The sequence below is a fragment of the Microcaecilia unicolor genome, chromosome 4 (genome assembly GCF_901765095.1).
Source record: "Microcaecilia unicolor chromosome 4, aMicUni1.1, whole genome shotgun sequence".
Classification (NCBI taxonomy): domain Eukaryota; kingdom Metazoa; phylum Chordata; class Amphibia; order Gymnophiona; family Siphonopidae; genus Microcaecilia; species Microcaecilia unicolor.
In genome coordinates this window covers 81,695,688-81,717,667 of record NC_044034.1, presented here as the reverse complement: position 1 = coordinate 81,717,667, position 21,980 = coordinate 81,695,688, and the positions used below count along the sequence as shown (strand labels likewise).

The 21,980-nt window shown below is 41.1% G+C and overlaps 1 protein-coding gene across 1 annotated transcript in view; it reads right to left on the bottom strand.

The window, feature by feature from the left end:
- NBEA (neurobeachin) overlaps window positions 1-21,980 on the bottom strand; it is a 1,994,973-nt gene that overhangs the window by 548,964 nt on the left and 1,424,029 nt on the right. Inside the window, 1 exon segment of the mRNA XM_030200381.1 lies at window positions 5,405-5,548. Coding sequence (XP_030056241.1) covers window positions 5,405-5,548 — 144 coding nt within the window.

The following is a 21,980-nucleotide window of genomic DNA, read 5'->3' as shown; positions in this document are numbered from 1 at the left end:
TGGTATTGAGAGTTGGGGAAATGTTACCATTCAGTATTTTAAAAACTAACAATACAATTTTAAACTCAATCTGAAATTTTACAGGGAGCCAATGCAATGATTTCAAAATTGGCGTAACATGATCATAGTATGAACCTCCTTTAATCACTCTATCTATGGAATTTTGAACAATTTGCAGTGTTTTCAACATATTACTGGTAATTCCCATTAACAGACCATTACAGTAATCTAACAGTGGACAAACTACAGACTGGACAATTTACAAAAATTTCAACAGAAACCATTGATCTAATATGCTGTGCAATCCTTAATTTGTAAAAAACCTTCGCTATTATATTTCCAACCTGAATTTTCATGGACAAGGTAGTGTCGAGTTGCACCCCCAAGTTTCTAATCTGTTGGACAACAGGAATGTTAACAGAGTCCATGTTGAAAACCTTAGGATAATCCACTCCTTTTGTGCCAGAGAGGAAAAGAATTTGTGATTTCAAAATGTTCAATTTCAATTACCCTCCATCCATTGCACTATTTTGGTCTTAATTTAACAAAAGTATCTTCAAATGAGTTTTCAACAGGTAATACAAACTGTTTGTCATCAGCATACAACTTGTATTGTACCCCCAAACATCTTAACAATGTGCATAAAGGTAAAAGAAAAAGATTAAATAATATCGCTGCAAGGCAAAAAACTCTGATTTCTCTGTTCCTTTAAACACACAGAACTTCCTATTTATCAGGAAAGATTTGAACCAACATAGCACAAAACCAGATAATCCTATCAACTGTAATCGAGCCAACAAAATAAGAATGATTGATAGTATCGAAAGCTGCGGAAATATCCAAGGTCACTAACAAAAACTTAGTTCCTTTATCAAAACATGTCCTGACACTATCTAGAAAAGATATTAATAATGTTTCAGTATCATGATCTTTTCAAAACCCAAATTGATGTTGATCTAAAATTTCTTGCTTCCGTAAAAAAATCATCAAGTTGTTGAAACACAGCACATTCAATCAATTTTGCAAAAAAGGTATGAAGAAATTGGATGATGATTAGAAATTTGAGTCTGATTAAGATTTGAATTTTTAGGCAGAGGTTTTACAGCTGCTAATTTCAAGACCGAGGGCATAATCCCCTCTTGTAAAGACAAATTAATCATTTGAGTATACAAAGGCAAAAATGGGACTTTTAGTGTTTTCACAACAGAAGGATGGAGATAATCTAATTTTCAAAAAGAATTATTTATAGTCATCATTATTTTCTCTAGTTGCAATTCTGATATAATAGAAAATCTAGACCAGAATTTATCATCACTTAAAGGTTTATAGATTTCAACCGGGAGAGGATTGACAAGACAGATAGGCTGTAGTGGGCTTCAACATCAACTCCAGTAGTTGGAACATAAGGACAGGGCTGGGCAGACTTCTATGATCCATATTCCAGAAATGCCAAAAAAAGATCATATGAGGGAGTATCTGAGACAGGCTATTTGGAGAAGCCACCAGTTGGAGTTTACAAGGGGCCACCTTTTGTGAAAAAAATTCAGCTTCCTCCCAACCGGCACGTCATCCGGAATGGACATTGGTACTGCGGCTATACTCTGATGGAGCCAGGCTGGAGCCAGTCAAAAACCTATCCCCTGCATTGACTAGGGTACAGCAGGAGTCTTGGGTGCATGCTGTTGACGAGAATGAGAATGCTGGGGTTGAGCCTCAACAGGCTGGTGAGAAGAGGATGTATACCTACGCCTGTGAGAGAAGTAAGGACTCCTCCTTGACTTGCCAAAAGACCTCCTAGATGTGGAGGCAGATGCAGAAGGCATCCAGCAGGAGAGAAAAGAGATGGTATTGGTATGTTTCTTGATCTGGTCTGCGACTTCTTTAATCTTCTCTCCAAAAAGGTTATCCCCCTGGCATGGGGCATCTGCCAAGTTCTGCTGAACTGACTGTTCCAAGTCAGAAACACGCATTGCTATACTTTGGGCAGAGATCCTGGAGGCCACATCAAAAGTGTCGTAAGCACCCCTGGCCAAGAACTTTCGACAAGCCTTCTGCTGCTTGGTCAACTGGTGAAGTGACTCAGCCTGCTCTGGTAGGAAAGAGTCCGCTAAGTCAAGCATCTTGCGCACTGAGTCCCACAAGTAAATGCTGGTAAGACTGGATATGTGACACAAACATAGAGGACTGGAATATCTTCCTCCCAAAAAGGATCCAAGGTTCCAGCTTCTCTGCCTGGGGGCACCAAGGCATAGTCTCTAGAACTCCTGGCTCTTTTGAGAGCAGATTCCACTACCATGGAATTGTGAGGCAACTGATGCTTATCATAGCCAGGTGTGCTGTAGATCCGATACATGGTATCAATCTTCTTGCGCATGACCGGGAATGACAGGGGGGATTCCCAATTCCGAAGTACCTTCCTGGAGTACTTCATGGACAGGGACATTCACAGCTTCCCTAGGAAGAGACATGTAGTCCAGGACCTCGAGCATCTTGGCTCTGGGTTTGTCCTCCACTTTCAAAGGAAATGGAATGGCTGCAGCCATTTCCTTGACAAAATTAGGGAATGAAAGGCTCTCTGGAGGAGACTTTCTCCTTTCAGGTGGAGGGGAGGGTTCAGAGGGAATTCCACTGGACTGATCTGAGGGAAAGTACCTTGGATCCTCCTCTGAATCCTATGAGCACAGCTCCTCGGTGTCAGACAATACCTCCTAGTAGGAGTGTCGAAACCGAACCAGCCTTGATGTGGAGGAGCCTTGTCCTCAAGAACAGCGTTGAGAAACTGGCTCCTTCCTCGATTCCAGTGAAGCTTCTTCCACCAAAGTCGAGGGAGTTCCAGCTTGGGAGGCAGTTGACACCAGAGCTGCATGCAGCATCGGACGCCACACTGCAGCTAAGGGCCAAGCAGGGCCACAGCGGGAGGCAGGGTAGGTGCAAGCACCCCCGATGCCAATGCATACCAATGTAAAAGGCCATCCAGCAGCTCAGGGATCAAGATCCAGATGCGCTCATCAAGGGCTGAGACTGGGAAAGGCTGGAGTGCTGGTTCATTCGCAGGTTGTAGAGCTGACAGGGTCAATGCAGGAGCTGAGTCTTGGTTTCTGGGAGACTGACGCATCGGCACCTTCTGTATGTAGGGGGAGCGGTCCTCCTGGCGCCAATGCTTCTCGGGTGTCGAATTCTTTAACACTCCGGAGCTCCCAGCACCAAGCGTTGAGGGTGATCGATGCTTCTCGGCCTTCACCTGAAGCTTGTCATTGAGGCTCCTTGGTGCCGATGAGGATGACGTCAAATCACCTCGGGGTCCGCTCAGACAATGGATGTTCCTGGGGTCCCTGCAACAGCAGGAGGCCTTGAGGCAGGTGGAGAACAACTCGATGCTTAACTGTTCCCAGTGTCGGAGGGTCTAGCATCAGCCATGCATACCGACACTCCTGATGCTGGACATCATTGCCAACGCCTCTGTCCTTGATGTCAATGTCGATTCCGAGGAACCAGATTTGGCTCCAAAAATCCTCTCTCGATGAGCATCTCTGGAAACCTGGGTCCTCTTCTTCATACTAAGGCAGACTACACAGTTAGCCAGGCTATGGTTGGACTGAAGACACTGACGACACCAAGAATGGTTGTCTTTTCCAGAGATTGTCCGACTGCACCAGGTACAGCACTTAATGACACTGGAAACCTTCGTGGACCTGGAAGGAAAAACTTCCTTGGCTAAATTAAATGAAGCAATGGTGCCTGAAAAAGGGGCAAGGCACCAAAAAACAGGAAGTGAAAAACTCATACAAAGTCAAGGCCTAAAAACAGCCAGATGATGATGGAAAAGAAAGCAAAATTAAAACCAGGCAAAATAAACTAAGAAATGAAATAAAATAAAGAGGAAAAAAAGGGGGGGGGGGGGGGGGGGGGTCCACAAATGGGAATGCAAAAAGGGCCAAAAAAATTTCCGAAAGACACCTAAAAAAACTCTTTGGGCCAAACGAAGTGAGGAGACAGTAAAAAAACACACCCTCTCCTCACCGCCGTAGAAAAAGAACTGAGGAGACCACGCTCTCGAAGCAGGCGGAAGGCACTTGCACACATGTGGTAGAGCGTGTCTCGTGCTCCACAAAGTCCTACTTATGCTAGTCATAAATCTCAGACTGGGCGACGCAGTTCAACGTCACCCACTTGTGAGAATAAATAGGTCTGCTTGTCCTTGGAGAACTCTCTCTTATCTGTACCCTTCTTCTCCACTGTCTACTCCAGACTCTGTTCCTTTTATTTGCTGCACCTTATGCCTGGAATAGACTTCCTGAGTCAGTACATGAAGTTCGTCTCTATCCGTGTTCAAATCTAGGCTAAAAGCCTACCTTTTAAAGGCTGTTTTTAACTCCTTACTCCAGTTTTAATCATTCCCACTATAAGTAATTTCTTAATCCCTAATTTGTCCTGTTTGCCTGTCTTGATTAGATTGTATGCTCTGTCGAGGACTGTCTTATAAGTGTTTAGTGTACAGTGCTGCATATATCGAGTGGTGCTATAGAAATGATAAGCAATAATTCTGTGGGGTCAATTACTAATGATTAGCATGTACCAACACTGCTTGCATGTACTGTCTAGATGTCTAGAGCTCCATTTGTTTAAATGCCCATGGAAATACATTGGCCGTGTAGCACAGGGGTCCTTTTACTAAGCTGTGGGAAAAAGAGCCTTGCGTTGGCGGTGGGGGCTATTTTTTCCACAGGCCAGGGCCCTTTTTCCCGCCGCCAGTAAAACCCGGAAAACAAATGGCCACGCGGTGAGATAAATCTCACTGTGTGGACATGCAGCGAGAAGCCCTTAACACCACCCACTGAGGTAGAGATAAGGGCTTTGGCACTAACTCAGCAGTAATTCGGCATTACGCGGCGATGCCTGATTACCACCGGGTTACCGCCACGCTAGCCATTTCCAGTGGTTTTCTTTTTCCCCCGGAAATGGAATTGCACTTGGGGCGGGACTACCACCGGCAGCTGCATTAGGCAGGCGGTAGTCCAGAAAGAGCAAGCAGTAAGCCTATAATGGGCTTTACTGCCACTCTGTAAAAGGGCCCCAAAGCGCGCTAACAGTTCGTAAATGAACGGCTACATAGGCTTTGACATATTGATATACTGGTAGTCCACAAATCTCTGGTTAAACAATAACAATTACTTAGGAGGAGGAGTGGCCTAGTGGTTAGGGTGGTGGACTTTGGTCCTGAGGAACTGAGTTCAATTCCCACTTCAGGCACAGGCAGCTCCTTGTGACTCTGGGCAAGTCATTTAACCCTCCATTGCCCCATGTAAGCCGCATTGAGCCTGCCATGAGTGGGAAAGCGTGGGGTACAAATGTAATAAAAAATAAAATTATTTGCCAACCTTGGGTTAATGTAGGAAAGAATTACCTGCAAGATTGTCAATCTCCTTCTCTTGCAGCAGACTGACAGCATCATCATCTCCTTCCAGCATAAGCTCCGTTTCTGTATTTTGATTGACTACAGATTGATTTTTGAATGTTTTCTTGGATTTTAACACATCGTCCTCTGTACCTAAATGTATGTAAAAGATGAGTTAGCATATATTTTTTTGAAAATCATGAAAAGGTAGCTACTGTCATGAAGTACAGTACATACAGCAAAATTGTGCATTTTAAAATGTATTCAGTAAATGTTTAAAAACAAAAATGTAATTTGAAAGCTCAAAGTAAAATGTTGTTACTTTGAACACTTTAATTATTTTCTAACTCAAAGTACTGCAGCTGCAATTATAACAGATTGCTTAGGTTGAAAAACACCTATTTCAAGCCTATTTTATAAAGACATATAAACTTGGGTGTCTGTTTTGCCTGCAGATATCCCTTCGAAAGTTATTCTATGTAGGGTTAATTTTATAATTCTTTTTTTCAGATATGTCTTTTATAAAATTACCTCGGTGCTGCTAGTGGGGCTCATTTTTACCATGGTTACCCATTCAAAAAAATTAATTGGATTTGTTTGACAAGACTTGCTTTTAGAGCAGTGGTTCCCAAACCTGATCCTGGAGGCACCACAGTCAGTCAGCTTTTCAGGATACCCACAATGAATATTCATGACAGAGATTTGCATGCAGTGGAGGTAGTACATGCAAATCTCTCTCATGAATATTCATTGTGGGTAACCTGAAAACCTGAGTGGATGGGGTGCCTCCAGTTCAGCAATCCATTAGATTCCAGAAATCTCACTATACTCTGTTTTAGAAGCAGTTCCATTAATTTACTTATCATAGAGATCAGCCTCTAGTTCCCAACCTCCTCCGTACTTCTGTTTTTCTGGAAAGAAGCCTGGGTTTGATTATGGGAGGAGTGGCCTAATGGTTAGTAAAGCGGGCTTTGATCCTGGCAACTAAAGTGGGCTTTGATCCTGGCAACCTGAGTTCAATTCCCACTGCAGCCCTTGTGACCTTGGGCAAGTCATTTAACCCTCCATTGCCCCAGGTACAAAAAACTTAGGGGTATGTTTACAAAGGCGCGTTAGCGTTTTTAATGTGCCTTTAAAGTTAAGAAAACGCTAACAAGCCAATACATTCCTACAGGTGTGCTAGTGTTTGACGCGCGTTAGCATTTAACACAGGTTAAAAACGCTAACGTGCCTATAGAACACCTTTGTAAACACAGGCGTTAGATGGTGAGCCCTCTAGTGATAAAGAAAGTACCTGCATATAATGTGTACAGCACTGCATACATCTAGTAGTGCTATAGAAATGATTAGTAGTAGAAAGGGACCACATCTGCCCTTCTTCAGTCCTCTGGGACCAGTCCTGACTCTACAGAAGTATAGGAAAGGTCAACCAGCGGAGCAACCAGAACATCCTTATGTTCCTTCAGTAACCTTGGATACATGGCATCTGGCCCCATTGCTTTGTCCACCTTTAGTTTAGGTAGCCCCTCACAAACACAGTCCTCTGAAAATCATTCAGGATCTCAAAAAGGAGGAGGAAATCAAAACTTCCACAGACAGTCAGAGGTTAAACAAAAAAGGTGGAAGACAACATAAACAAGTTCGAAGATGGCCAATGGCACAGTTTATTCTCCAGACACAATATGCAAGGTGAACAAACATGATGTACCCAATCTATTCTTCCAGTATGAAATACAAGGTGCGCTGACAAGATAAACCCTACATGGGCTGGGTTTCGGCATACAGGCATTCCTCAGGGGTTCTGTCATAGATAAACTGGTAATGAGTCCAACAATCAATATTGTCCACAAAAAAAGCATGCGATAAAATCATCGAATGCAACAAACTGGAATTACATGTATAAAAATATGTAAACCACTTTGATTATAATCACAGAAAAGCGGAATATCAAATCCCATCCCCTTTACCTTATTCTGTTTCCTGTTATTTTCAATCAGATCTTTCTTCAGTTTTCTAAAGGATGTTCCTTTTACTCTAATAGCATTCTTCACCTCACTTTTAAATAATGTTGGCTATCATTTAGCCTTCCTTCTACCTTTTTTAAAATGTGGAATATCTGGTCTGGGCTGCCAGGATGGTGTTTTTGTTTGATGTAAATGTTTGACCTTTGGAGCTGCTCCTCTTTTTTTTTTTTAACGCTTCTCCTCATTTTATCATAGTCTCCTTTTTGAAAGTTAAATGCTAACATATTGGATTTCCTGTGTGTATTTACTCCAGACATTATATCAAATTTGATCCTGTTATAATTACTGTTATCAAGTGGCCCCATCAGCATTGCCTCCTGAACCAGAACATGTGATCCATTAAGGACTAGGTCTAGAATTGATTCCCGTTTTTTTTTTTTTGTTCCTGAACCTGCTGCTCCATATAGCAATCCTTGATTTCATCTAGGAACTTTACCTCTCTAGCATGTCTTGATGTTATATTTACCCAGTCAATATCAGGGTAATTGAAATCACCCATTATTACTGTGTTAGCCAGTTTCTTAGCTTCCTTAATTTCTGATAACATTTCTGCATCTGTCTGTTCATCCTGGCCAGGTGGACAGTAGTACACTCTTATCACTATTCTTTTCCCCTTTACACATGGAATTTCTATTTATAGGGATTCCGTGTATTTTTGTGTCTTGCAGAACTTTTAGTCTATTCAATTGAAGGTCCTCTTTGATGTATAATGCTACCCCTCCACTAATTCAAACCATGTTATTGACAACATAGAATTGGAGATTCACAGGCAAATTGATTCAATGGCTTCCTAAAGTCCATATCCTATATCGAAAAGATGTCTAACCAGACATCAGCTACCTGGATCATGGAATGCGGGGTACCACAAGGCTCCCCACTATCTCCAATACTGTTCAAAGTAATGATGGCACCACTTGGCAAAAAACTCAAACTAATGGGTCTCAACTCATTCATATACGCAGATGATGTTACCATCTGCATACCTTTGAAAAACAACATTACTGAAATACTGGACAGAATGAAAAAAGGACTGGACCTTATGAAAGAATGGGCAACCACCTTCAAACTCAAACCTAATAGAAACAAAACCAAATTCCTGGTTTTATCTGGCCTGCACAACCCCACATCCCACTAAAATTTCACAATCAATCAACAAACATTTCAAATTGAAACAAAACTAAAAATATTGGGACTCATCCTTGACAAACCCTTATCACTGGACAGTCAAATATCAGCAATAATGTCAAAATGCTTCAGAACACTATGAAAACTAAGAAGGATAAGAGACTACTTTTCCAAAGAATCCTTCCGGATAATGGTTCAATCAACAATGCTATCACAACTAGACTGCTGCAATGCAGCATATGTACGATGCAAAGAAAGCACACTAAAATCAGTACAAACTGTCCAAAACATAGCAGCAAGACTTATACTTGAGAAATTGAAATACGAAAAAGTGACCCCACTGCTCAAAACATTACACTGGCTGCCAATCAAAGCACACTCGTTTTACAAGATACTATTTGGGATGGCACCTGAATATATGCTAGATCTGATAAAACTATTCCCAAGAAATGCTAGCCCTGGGAATATCTAGTTCTTCATCTACCTTACTGCAGAAACATAACCATCTACACAGCAGGATTTAACTACCTGGTTTCCAAATGGAGGAACTCAGTACTAAAAACCACAAGAAACATCACTATCTATCTTCAGTTCAGAAAAGAACTGAAAGCCTACCTCTTTAAAAAAAATTCTACAGTTAACTCATAAAACTACAGTTGTCTTACCCATGTTCCAATAGTAAAAAAAATGATTGTAACTCACCAAATGTACATTGTAAGCCACTTTGAACCGAAACTTGTTTTTGGATGGCAGTGGGATACAAAAATGTATAAATAAATAAATAAATAATTTGTACCCTGGTATGACAGTGTCCCATTGGCTGTCTTCATTCCACCAGGTTTTAGAGACACCTATTATATCTCTCTTTTCATTTAGTGCAATATAATCTAACTCTCCCAGTTTATTTCTTAGGCTTCTGGCACTGGCATACAGGTATTACAAGCAATGTTTTGTTACTCTTATTTACAACTTGCTCAGCAGTTCTATGGTCTTTATTGCAATCTCGCTATTGGAATACTTATTTTCCCTATTTTGATGATGCCTTTTAAAGATAGATTGTTCTGAACTATGTGCTTTTGAGCAATGGCCTTCCCACAGTTTCTAGTTTAAAAGGTGCTGTATCTCCTTTATAAATTTTGATGCCAGCATCCTGGTTCGACCCTGGTTAAGGTGGATCCCATCTTTCCCTCCCTGTGCTCTGGAATCAAGAAATTGTTAACAACACCAGAAGGCTGCCGTGTCCTCTTGCAAAGTGCACTTCCTATGCTTCATAGCAAGATCCTGCACTTCGTCTCATTCTAGTTCCTGAAGCATATCCTGCAGGGAAGTGGTAAAAAGAGTTTGCCCTTTTACATCCAAACTGTACAGCCCAGCCTCACTGCTCTCCTCATGCCCTTTAAACTAGGTTTTTGAAGCTAGCTTTGTTACAACACTGTTCTAGTTCCTGTACTTTGCACCTCTTCAGTCCTGTACATGGCCTTCAAATTTGGTTATATATTATATTCCACTGAAGTCCATGAAATCTATTCTACTTCAGCTCTATTGATAAAATCCTGCATTTGGCCTCTGAGTTCCTCCTTGAAGACTGTAGAGTCAAACAGACGATGGGACTCAGCAGGCAGACTGACTTTCTTCAGTGTCTCTCAAGGGGTGCCATAACTAAAGCTGAACCACTTAAGAATAATAGTGCAAGTTTCCTGTCTATGAGGTGATACTACCTTCCAGGCACAGTCATTTCAGAAGCACAGAATAGTATCCCTTGTTTTCAGAGCTGTGCCATGAAAGGGGTCAATGTCAGGGAGAGAGGGAGGGATCAGATTCTTGTCTCTAGTGGACGGTTTAGCTCCATGATCCTTTTCCATTGTATCTGCCTTTAATAGTGTTCAGAGGATTCTTTTTATTGCCTTAAAGACAAGATAGCATTCTTACTTTGTGGGAATTGATAACCTCTGATGACAACCTTATACAATATGGGGAACATTATAATGATTCTCAGAAGTCAGATGTTATAATGATCTGTAACAAATATTTCATGCTTGCAGGCTAGGCAAAACTTGAATCCACTGGTTTTCTTGGACACGATGCGAAAACCCAATGAAGCAAAATTTTTAAAAAATAGTATTTTCATAGAGGGAATTGTGATCCAAAAGAGGCTTCAGGGGCCTGACTGAGGCAGAAGCTTAAATTAGTTAATGACCAAGCTCATCCAAAAACATGAAAACCTGAAAAACATTGGTAAAACCTGTAGGAATGAAGTGGTAAAGGGGCAAGATGACAAAGACCATAGGTTCCAAAGAAACCCTAAGACACTGAGGCATAATGATTCTGAAGAAAACTTCAGAAAAAGCAGTATACTACCACAAGAAAATTGAAACAGGGGACCACTGAAATTGACAGTGTGTCCATTTACCTCAGGGAAAAAATCAAACTGAGACAATCTGAATGACATGGGTCCATGGGAACTGTCATACAAACACAGAGAAATCTTTTTATTAAATTCTTGAAATACTCTGGAAAATGTCTGTTAGTGTCCAGTGGTATTAGCATCATTCATATGTATGATGGATGATTCATTTGACTTTGGTGAAGCACAGAGACCCCTACAGTAGCTACTGGCACTGCTGAAATATATTTGAACAGCTACTGTTTAAATCTATTGCTCTCTTCAAAGCATCTCAGTTTTGCTGCATTATATTCAAAGAAAGGCTCAACTAAATGATATTGCATAAAGACCCACATTTGCCCTTCAACTTCTTATGAATTAAACATTTATCAAAATTACAAGCAAGAGGAGGTAAGGTCTCAAAGGGCTGTCTCATTACAAGGTTTATAAACACTGCCTATCCAGAGACTTTGTTTAACACTTAACAAATAAAAAACTGGTTGGGAATAGAATTTATTTGAGATAATCTATCTTTAGAAGACAAATTGTCCTGAGAACACTTATTACCCTTTAAACTCATTCATCAAAAAATTAACAAGCAATTACCACAGACAACCAAATAGGCTTTGGAAACAGATCATAATGATGGAATATCTTATAAACCTCACAATAGGAAATTCAGCTCAAAATTACAAAAACAAATTTGAAAAAATCCAGCAGAAACATGATAGCATTTGTTATGAAAAGACACTGAAATATTTGAATTAAATGAATAGGAAACCTGCAAGTAAAATTCTTTGTTAACAAATTAAAAGAAACATATTGTAGATCTCTAGAATGCCATTAATGAACCTATAATTGTCCAAAATATTAATTTATGTTTATTACAACTTAACATACCACCTTTCAGGCAAACAAAATAAGGCGATTTAAGTAAAATCATTTAGAAAAAGAAAGGATCGTCATTCTATTATTAGACAGAAGACAAATGGAGAGATAAAAGCTAGGGCAGAGACAGCTGACTAGGGCAGGAGAGTTGGTCCAAGCAGGCCAGGTAGAGCAAGGTGAGGAGCACTAGGCACAAATCTACCCTAGCTACCCACAGGGCCTGGTGGCTGCCCATAGGCTCTGTTGAATAGCCAAGTCTTAAAATTTAGAATGGGAGGGCACAGTGCACAAGAAGACAGGCTTGGTATTCCATAATAGTACAGAGCAAAAGAAAGTAGATTTCCTGGTTGATTCAACACTGGCTTGTCATGGTAAAGGAATACAGAGCTGAAAATCTTATGCAGAATGTACGATTCTAGGGAGTAACACGGGATAATACATAAGAACGGGTACTAGCATAAAAGGCCTTGTGGGCCAGGAAAAGAATATTAAACTGGACAAGGAAGGCATTTTGAAACAGCAGTACTTGCAATATTTGTTTACTGATAACTATGGACGCTGGTGGCATAAATGATTTCCAAGCAGTAATGGCAGTATGGGGGAACCTCAGAAAAGAAGGGAGCCAATAATCCACATACTGCAGGGATGGAGATAGCATCGGCAATATTGTAAGCTTTTAATAGTGTTTCTTTGCTGCCTCCCATTTTTATTTAATTAAATTACATTTACACTCAGGAGCTAGAGACGTGAAACCATGTGGTTATTAACTCAAGACTTAGACCTGGCAGCAGAATAATGTGTGCTTAAGCACTTCTCTGGCTGCTGAGCAAGAAACAGTAATATCTAAAGAAGGATGCTGGAAGGCAGTATAACAACCCATAAAAACTAAGCGGCATGCTGCTCTCCTATAAACTCAATGGCTCAGAGTATGGAGAGGAAAGGGTATTTTCTTCATAAAAGTTTTTGATTGGGCCCCAGATTATGCTACTATTCAATACATTTGAAGGGGCATTTTCGATATGTCATCTAAATTCAACTTTGGAAGTTTTGCTGAAAACATCCAAAAATCAAGTGGCAAACATGGCCATTTTTGAACCTGAAAATCGTCTATATTTTTGTTTTGAAAATGGCCATTTCCTAGATGTTTTTAGACATTTTGTGCTCAGTGCATTTTTCTTTTGAGACCATTTTTGGAAAAAAAAAAGTCCAAGGGAAAAATGCACAAAAACAAGCCACTGGGACAAATGGTGTGTTTGTGTGTGTGTGGGGGGGGGGGGGGGGGGGGGGGGGCACCATTCTTACTAACCTGGCCACACAGACATCCCAGCAGAGCAGTGCTTTACATGGTACTAAGATTAAGAAAATTTGGCAGAAAGATAAGAGAAATATTTCCCATTATTTGGGTGACACAGGATTGATCACAAATAATTTCCAAACACACCTGGATAGGTTGCCTATATGTGTGACATCATACGAACTCCAGAGGTAAGCTCTCTTTGGCAAAATGCAAGTTTTACAGTGAGAGTTAGCAGTAAATTTGACAGACCGAGATCATACTCCACATACCTTGACTTAGGAGTAATGTTCATTTCTGTTATTGTATGTGCAAAACTAATCCATTTGGAGAAACTGCCCCGAGAAAAAGAATCATCTGGCTGCCCAATTAAAAGAGGTATAGATTTGGAAAGGAAAGAATAGGAATAAGTATTGTGTTTGCATTGAACAAGGTAATAATATAGGAACCATACAAATGGAAAATTGGCTATAGCTGCCACAGTTGCACAAGAAACTTAAGGGGGTCTTTTACTAAAGCTAAGCTTGAGTTATCTACAACAAGGTCCATTTTATTCCTATACTAGCCGTTGAGCCCGTAAAAACGGGCTGGTATTGGGGTTTTCCTTCCTTCTTCTCCCCCCCCCCCCCCCCCGGAGTCGCCGCCGCCATCCCTCCACCCGGCCCGGGCCCTCTCTCTCTCCGCTACTAAACTTACACATCCATTCGCCGGAACGCAGCACGCACATCAGCTGAGCTGCCGTCGGCCCTTCCTTCTCTGCCTGTGTCCCGCCCTCCTGTGACATAACGTCAGCGAGGGCGGGACACAGGCAGGGAAGGAAGGCCGACAGCAGCTCAGCTGATGTGCGTGCTGCGTTCCAGCGAATGGATGTGTACGTTTAGTAGCGGAGAGAGGGCCCGGGCCGGGTGTGGGTGTGTGTGTGTGTGTGTGTGTGGGGGGGGGGGGGGGTAACGGTAGCGGCGACCTCGGGTGGGCGGGTGGGGGGGGGGGAGCGGTATCAACCTCGGCGGCGCAGTTTCCCTCTCTGTCCCGCCCTCGTCATCACGTATTGACGCGGGGGCAGGACAGAGAGGGAAGTCTCTACTGCGCATTTGCGAGTGAGTCAGTCACTCGCCATTTATATGTTTGATTACCTTGTTCAATGCAAACACAATACTTATTCCTATTCTTTCCTTTCCAAATCTATACCTCTTTTAGAGTGGAATCTCATCTGTGTGGGAGGGCTTTACTTCTTTCCGAGCCCATGGATAATAGTTGGTTCATACCAGGGGTGATGCATCCTCAATTTCAGGGATGGATGACAAAGGGAATTGGGAAGCTAGGACAACTGATTAAGGGGACAAGGAAGGTTTTGGACTTTGGGGAACTTCAAAGGCTCTATGGTCTCATGGCAGTGGATTTTTATCACTACTTCCAGCTACAATATTTTCTAAAGATGGGGCTGAAAGCACAGAGCTATATAATTAAACACACATCTTTGTAGGAAGTTTACAGGAAGCCTACAGTGAGGAAAGGTTTGTTGTCTAACCTCTAAGATGGAATTGGAGAAACCAGGAAAGCGGCAAGGAACATAGCGACTTAGGAAATAAATTTGGGGAAAGAACAGGAGGTCAAAGAGTGGGAAAAGATTTTTAGAGAAATAAGTAAATGCTTCCATTCAATAACAGGAGAATGGGTGTATAAAGAATGCATCTCACGCCAGACAAACTTGGCAAGTGGAGGTGAAGCAAAGCTGGAAGGGTTATGGGCAAAATGGTCACTTCCTACATATGTGGTGGGACTATCTCAAAATTAAATGGTATTGGGAACAAGTTGCAAATATAACTAAGGTTTGGGTAGTGAGATTTGAGATGACACCGAGGAACTATTTGTTCTTGAATGCTGGTTTGTGGGAAAATTGCCCAAATTTACATACTTGCATTGTATATAGAATGGTTGCAGTTCAAACACTTATAGTAAAATACTGGAAGCAAAATAACCTGTATTCAGAGGATGAAGTAAGTGTTTTTCACAGGATAACTGCCTATTGGTAGCAAAAGAAGTATAGATACTGGGTATGAGAGAACAGTGTGTTTTTAACCTGAAAAATTGCCTTTATTAACTCTTGAGTGCATTTTCTACAGTTTGGCCAGCAGGTGGTGCATGTTTTATGTTGCAACTGTTATAGAAAAGTGCATACCTTCTTTTAGCTTCAAAAACCAAAAGGTAACCGAACAATAAAGTCCCATGGGACAAATGGAGGTATACAGGGAAGTGGGAACAGAGGAAGGCTGAACAAACCTCAGGAGCAATAAAATTAAAAGTATATTACTATGGTATATATAAAAAATAACATAAAATCAATGATCAACAATTCAATATATACAAAAATAATATGCAGTAAAATAAATATGCTAAAAAAAGTGATATACGAATATGATGTCAGTACGTAAGACTCATATCAGTGCTTCAGACTCATCAATGGTATGCAATGAGTGTAATGTCAGTACACAAGGTTCATATCAGTGCTTAAGACTCATAAAAAGACTCAACAATGGTATGCAATGAGTCTTAAGCACAGATATGAACCTTGTGTACTGACATTACACTCATTGCATACCATTGATGAGTCTCAACCTTCTTCTGTTCCCACTTCCCTGATAACCTCTTTTAGTTCATTCAGTGAAGAAGTGAATCTACAGTACTGTGAGCAGTATACTTTTAAAACTTGTTGACTGGGTTCTGATTGGCCTGGAGTTTGAAATTACATAGCAGCTGCAGGCTGTTGCTTCAGTTTCAGCCCAGAAGGAGAGAGAGAGAGAGAGAGAGAGAGAGAGAGAGAGAGGTGTACCTGAGCAGTACTAGGGATATACCTTCTAAGTGGCTATGGGGTTACCCAAGGCGGGTGGCTAGGTGTTTCATGACACTGAGTAATTTGGGGTCCATTTGAGAGGTAGTATAAAACCACACTAACCAGGAAGCTCAAGTAAAGGCCATGGTTTTAAGAATGATCTTGTAATGGTATCTATATTCTCATGGAAGGGGGAAGGTATCAGTTGAATTGGTTAGGAAATATTGGGTAGTATAATAATAGCATATGGGAGGGTTATGGCAGTAGTGATTTAACAATGTATTTAGAAGTTGATATGCATTGGAAATAGGGATATAGAACTTGAGTTACGAATGGTTATGTTCTCTTTCTGTTTTGTTTTTAAGATTGTAAACTCTTGAAAAGTATAAATTAAAAAAAAACATATTTGGTCTATTTGGATTTCAGCAAAGTTTTTAATACAGTTCCTTGTGGGAGGCTCGTGAATAAACTGAACAGGCTAAAGTTCGGACCCAAAAACTGGATTAGAATCTGGTTGACTGACAAACAACAGAAAGTGATGGGGAATGAAATTCACTTTGAGGAAAGAAGTATGAGTAGTGGAGTGCCTCAGGGATTTGTACTGGGGCTGAATTTATTCAACATATTTGTGAGATACTTTGACAAAGGGTTAGAAGGAAAAGTGTGCCTTTTTGTGGTTCACATGAATATATCACCTGGAGTGAAGAATGGTATCATATTTGGAAGTTAAAACTTAATGCGAAAAAGTGCAGGATAATGAACATGGGGTGTATAAATCCAAAAGAGCTATATTTGCTAGGAGGTAGGAGGCAGATAAGCATAGACTGAGAGAAGGACCTTGGGGATATCCGGGTGTATTTTGGCCAGTTTCAATTTATCCAGCCAAGTCAATATTCAGAACTGGCCAGTTAAGTTTAAACCGACTAAAGATATATCTGCTATTTTTGTCATCAGACTTAGCTGGTGATGTGCTGAATATTGGCTGATAGCTGGTGATATCATGCAGTATAACTGGTTATCTGCTAGGCACTGTCAGGCAATATTCAGTGGGAGATAGCTGGCTATCTCCCATTGGGCTAAGTGCTGTTACACTGGCCAGGAGCAATTCCTGGTCAGTTAAATGGTTTAAAATATTGGGCAGATTGTCTATTAATAGCACCTCTATAGAACCTATACAGGGTTAGATTCTATATATGGCGATCAAAATTGGGTGCGCAAATTTGGGCATACACCCAATTTGTGTGTGCAATTTAATTGGTTAATGGGCCATTAGCACTAATAATTGGGCCCTATCAATTATTGGCATTAATTGGAAAAAAATTAGATTTACACATGCATCTTGTTAAGTGCTATCATATAAAGATGTGTGCGTAAATCCTTTAGCATGCAATTGAAAAGGGGGCATGGCCATGGGAGGGGCATGTGCAGGTCAGAGACAGAGATGTGTACAGTATTATGGAATTTGTGGGATCTACTTGCCAGGATTTATACCAGCTTTTAGATGGTGTAAATACTCGCGTGTATCCACCCACCCACCCCAAGACTGACACTTCCTAAATAGCTTTCCCAAATACACTACTTATCACAAATTAACTCCATCCCAATTACAACTGTCTCTGAAAAGTAAACCCCTCATTATGACAGGAATCCTGTCTTCTGCTCACCATCAAGGGCTTACTGCTCTAGATAAAAAGGATCTCTGTTAACATATCCATAGGCTGCTATTCTCATATATCACATAAGATACCATTTTACCTTCTCTTCCTTAAACTTGTTCATCAAGCTTCTCTCACTGTTGGCAGTGCCGTATTGGCAGGAAAGTCAGAGGGGTCGTTGTTGGTCAGCTATACCCATAGATCTACCCTCTTTCCTTTCCTGCCTAGCTCTGATAGAGAATAGGCTTTTCTAACTGCTTCTGGTCCTGTAGCATTCTAACTTTGAGGAAAGGTTCTGCCAGTCCTAGTTATATTCTAATGGAATTTGAAAGTTAAATCAACTGGAAATTCTTAATCAGACCGTATCAGTTCTGGTCATACCTAGAGAACTTTTTAATACAGCACTTCGCTGACTCACTGGGACTAATCATCCCACCCACCCCAGGGTTTTCCAGTCATATATAAAGCCAAAACTCGTTGGCTTTGCTCCTCGGTCACGCACAGGCAGTTTTGCAGACTGTTGACTCCATCATAGTGCACCTGTTCATACCCATTTTAGCTGAAAAAATTACTAATTATGCTGGTTTGAGTACAGCAGGTCATGCTCTAGCCAATTATTTAAAGGCTAAAAAGAGGGCTACACATATTACTGCAGTTCAGAAAAAAGGGGACTTTATTGACCAATACCAAATATACTTCAGATTTTTTTTGATTATTATTCTAGGATAAATTCATCATAAAAATCACCGACTGACAAATAATTATGCTTTTAGAAAATCTTAAGAAACCCAAATTATCTGACTATGAGGTTAGCATTTTTAAGAAACTAATCATTAATCAAGAAATATCTGATGCAATTTCAGCTTTGAAACCTTGGAACACTCCCAACAGACACAGGTTAACTGAGGAATTTTCTAACATTGAGGGACTTTTACTAAGCAGCACTAAGCTGCTAAAACGTGTTTTGCTGCACATTACACATTAGTGTACACATTTGTGAACATCTAATTATTTATTTATTTGTTACATTTGTATCCCACATCTTCCCACCTATTTGTAGGCTCAACGTGACTTACATAGCACCAGAGAGGCATTTGCAGACTCCGGTGAGAACAAATACAAAGTGATGTTGTGGTAAGATAAAGTTCATGTGGCATGGCCACACTGGGGAAACGTACATCGGAAGAGTTGAGCTTTGTCCATTACGTACTTTAGTTGTGTTGTATTGCAGGGATCAAGCATTTACATTGGATCGGTAGGTTATGCCTTTTTGAACAGGTTAGTTTTTAATGATTTCCGGAAGTTTAGGTGGTCGTAAGTCATTTTCAAGGTTTTTGGTAGTGCGTTCCACAGTTGTGTGCTTATGCAGGAAAAGCTGGATGCGTAGGTTGATTTGTATTTAAGTCCTTTGCAGCTTGGGTAGTGTAGATTTAGGTATGATTGTGTTGATTCTGATGTGTTTCTAGTTGGCAAGTCGATCAAGTCTGTCATGTATCCCAGGGCTTCACCGTAAAAAAATTTTGTGGACCAGGGTGCAGATTTTGAAGACAATGTGTTCTTTGATTGGGAGCCAGTGTAATTTTTCGTGGAGGGATTTTGCGCTGTCAAATCGTGTTTTTCTGAATATAAGCCTAGCTGCCGTGTTTTCAGCGGTCTGGAGTTTCTTTAATGTTTGTTCTTTGCATCCTGCATAAATTCCATTGCAGTAGTCTACGTGGCTTAGCACCATTGATTGTATCAGGTTCCGGAATGTATCACTCAAGAAGAATTGTTTCAAGCATTTGAGTTTCCACATTGAGTGGAACATTTTCTTTGTTGTGGATGCCGCTTAGCTCTCTAGTGTTAAGTTGTGGTCTATTGTAACTCCGAGGATTTTCAGGCTGTCTGATATAGGAAGGGTGTAGTCTAGGGTGTTGATGCTTGTGGGGTTGTCCGCACTGTGTTGGGATAAGAGGATGAGACAATTTTTTTCTTTATTGAGTTTTAGTTGAAATGCATTTGCCCATGAGTCCATGATGTTCAAGCTGAGCTTGATTTCATTGGTGATTTCTGTCAGATTGGTATTGTACGGAATGTGTATTATGGCATCGTCTGCATATATGGAAGGGTTGAGGCCTTGGTTGGATAAGGACTTGGCTAGTGGGGTCATCATTAGGTTGAAGAGTATCGGTGATAGCGGTGATCCTTGCGGTACTCCACAGTCTGCTTTCCACGGTGGTGATATGCTTGAGTTTGATTTTACTTGGTATGTACTTGTGGTTAGGAAGCCCTTGATCCAGCTGAGTATGTTTCCACCAATCCCAAATTTATCTCATAATCTTATTAATATGTTATGGTTTACCATGTCGAATGCACTGGACATATCGAATTGGAGAAGGATGTTTTTGCCAATTGCTATTTTCTGTTTGAATTTGGCTAGGAGAGTGATAAGTACTGTTTCAGTACTGTGGAGGGGGCGAAACCCTGACTGTGATTCGTGTAGTATTGAGTATTTGTTTATGTAATTTGTAAGTTGTTTGGTTACCATGCTTTCCATCAGTTTGACTGCCAGTGGGATCGATGCTACTGGACGGTAGTTGGTGATTCCATTTGTTTTTTTTTCTTGGTATCTTTTGGTATCGGGGTGAGTAGAATATTGCCATTTTCCTTAGGGAAGAGACCTTGCTGAAGCATGTAATTTAGGTGGGATGTGAGGTCTCCTATGAAGCGGTTAGGGGCAGCTTTCATTAGGTAGCTGGGACAGATATCTACTTTATAGTGTGTGTTGGAGAACCTGCTAATCACCAGGGTGACTGTTTTGACGGTAAGTGGGGCGAAGCTTAACCAGGTCTGATCAGCCGGGTATTCTCCAGTGGTTGGACCAGCTCATTAAGGAAGTTTTTGATGTCAGTGGTGTCCTGAGGTAGCGTGTTGCGTAGGTTTACAATTTTTTCGTTGAAATACTTTGCAAGTTCATCTGCAGATGGGATGTCTGTGTTCATTGTAGTGACCTGGTTGGTGTCTAGGAGCTTAAGTACATAAGCATTGCCATGCTGAGACAGACCAAGGATCCATTGAGCTCAGCACCCTGTCACCGACAGCGGCCAAAAGAACAAGCAATTTGTCCCGCCCATCCTGGAAATAGTGTATTATTCCCACATCCATTCAGTAACATTTTATGGCCTTTTTCCTCCAGGAAGCCGTCCAACCTTTTTTCGAAGTCCGCTAAGTTAACCGCCTTAACCACTTTTTCCGGCAGTGAATTCCAGAGTTTAACTACGCGTTGAGTGAAGAAAAATGTCCTCCGATTCGTTTTAAATTTACCACACTGCAGCTTCATCGCATGCCCCCTTGTCCTAGTGTTTTTGGAAAGCGTAAACAGACGCTCCACATCGACCCGTTCCATTCCACTCATTATCTTATAGACCTCTATCATCTCCTCCAAGCTGAAGAGCCCCAGCCTCTTCAACCTTTCCTCATTGGGAAGTCGTCCCATCCCCTGTATCATCTTTGTTGCCCTTCTCTGCACCTTTTCCAATTCCACTATATCTTATTTGAGGTGCGGCAACCAGAACTGAACACAATAATTGAGGTGTGGTCGCACCACAGAGCGATACAACGGCAGAATAATATCCTTATTTTTGTTTTCCATCCCTTTCCTAATGATATCCAACATTCTATTTGCTTTCCTAGCCGCAGCAGCACATTGAGCAGAGGTTTTCAACGTATCATCAACGACGACACCTAGATCCCTTTCTCGGTAAGTGACTCCCAACGCTGAACCTTGCATGACATAGTTATAGTTTGGGTTCCTCTTTCCCACATGCATTACTTTGCACTTGTTCACATTAAACTTCACCTGCCATTTAGACGCCCAGTCTCCCAGTCTTGTAAGGTCCTCTTGTAGTTTTTCACAATCTTGCTGCAATTTGATGACTTTGAATAACTTTGTGTCATCGGCAAATCTGACTACCTCACTAGTTACCCCCATCTCTAGGTGATTTATGAATATGTTAAAAAGCAGAGGTCCCAGCACAGATCCCTGAGGGACCCCACTAACTACCCTTCTCCATTGTGAATACTGACCTTTTAATCCTACTCTCTGTTTCCTATCTTTCAACCAGTTTGTAATCCACAGTAAGACACTACCTCCGATCCCATGTCCCTCTAATTTCCTCTGTAGTCTTTCATGAGGGACTTTATCAAGCACCTTCTGAAAATCTACATACACAATATCAAACGGCTCACCTTTGTCCACATGTTTGTTTACTCCTTCAAAAAATGCAGCAGATTGGTGAGGCAAGACTTCCCTTCACTAAATCCATGTTGACTTTATCCCATTAGTCCATGCTTTTGAACGTGCTCTGTAATTTTGTTCTTGGTAATAGTCTCTACCATTTTGCCCGG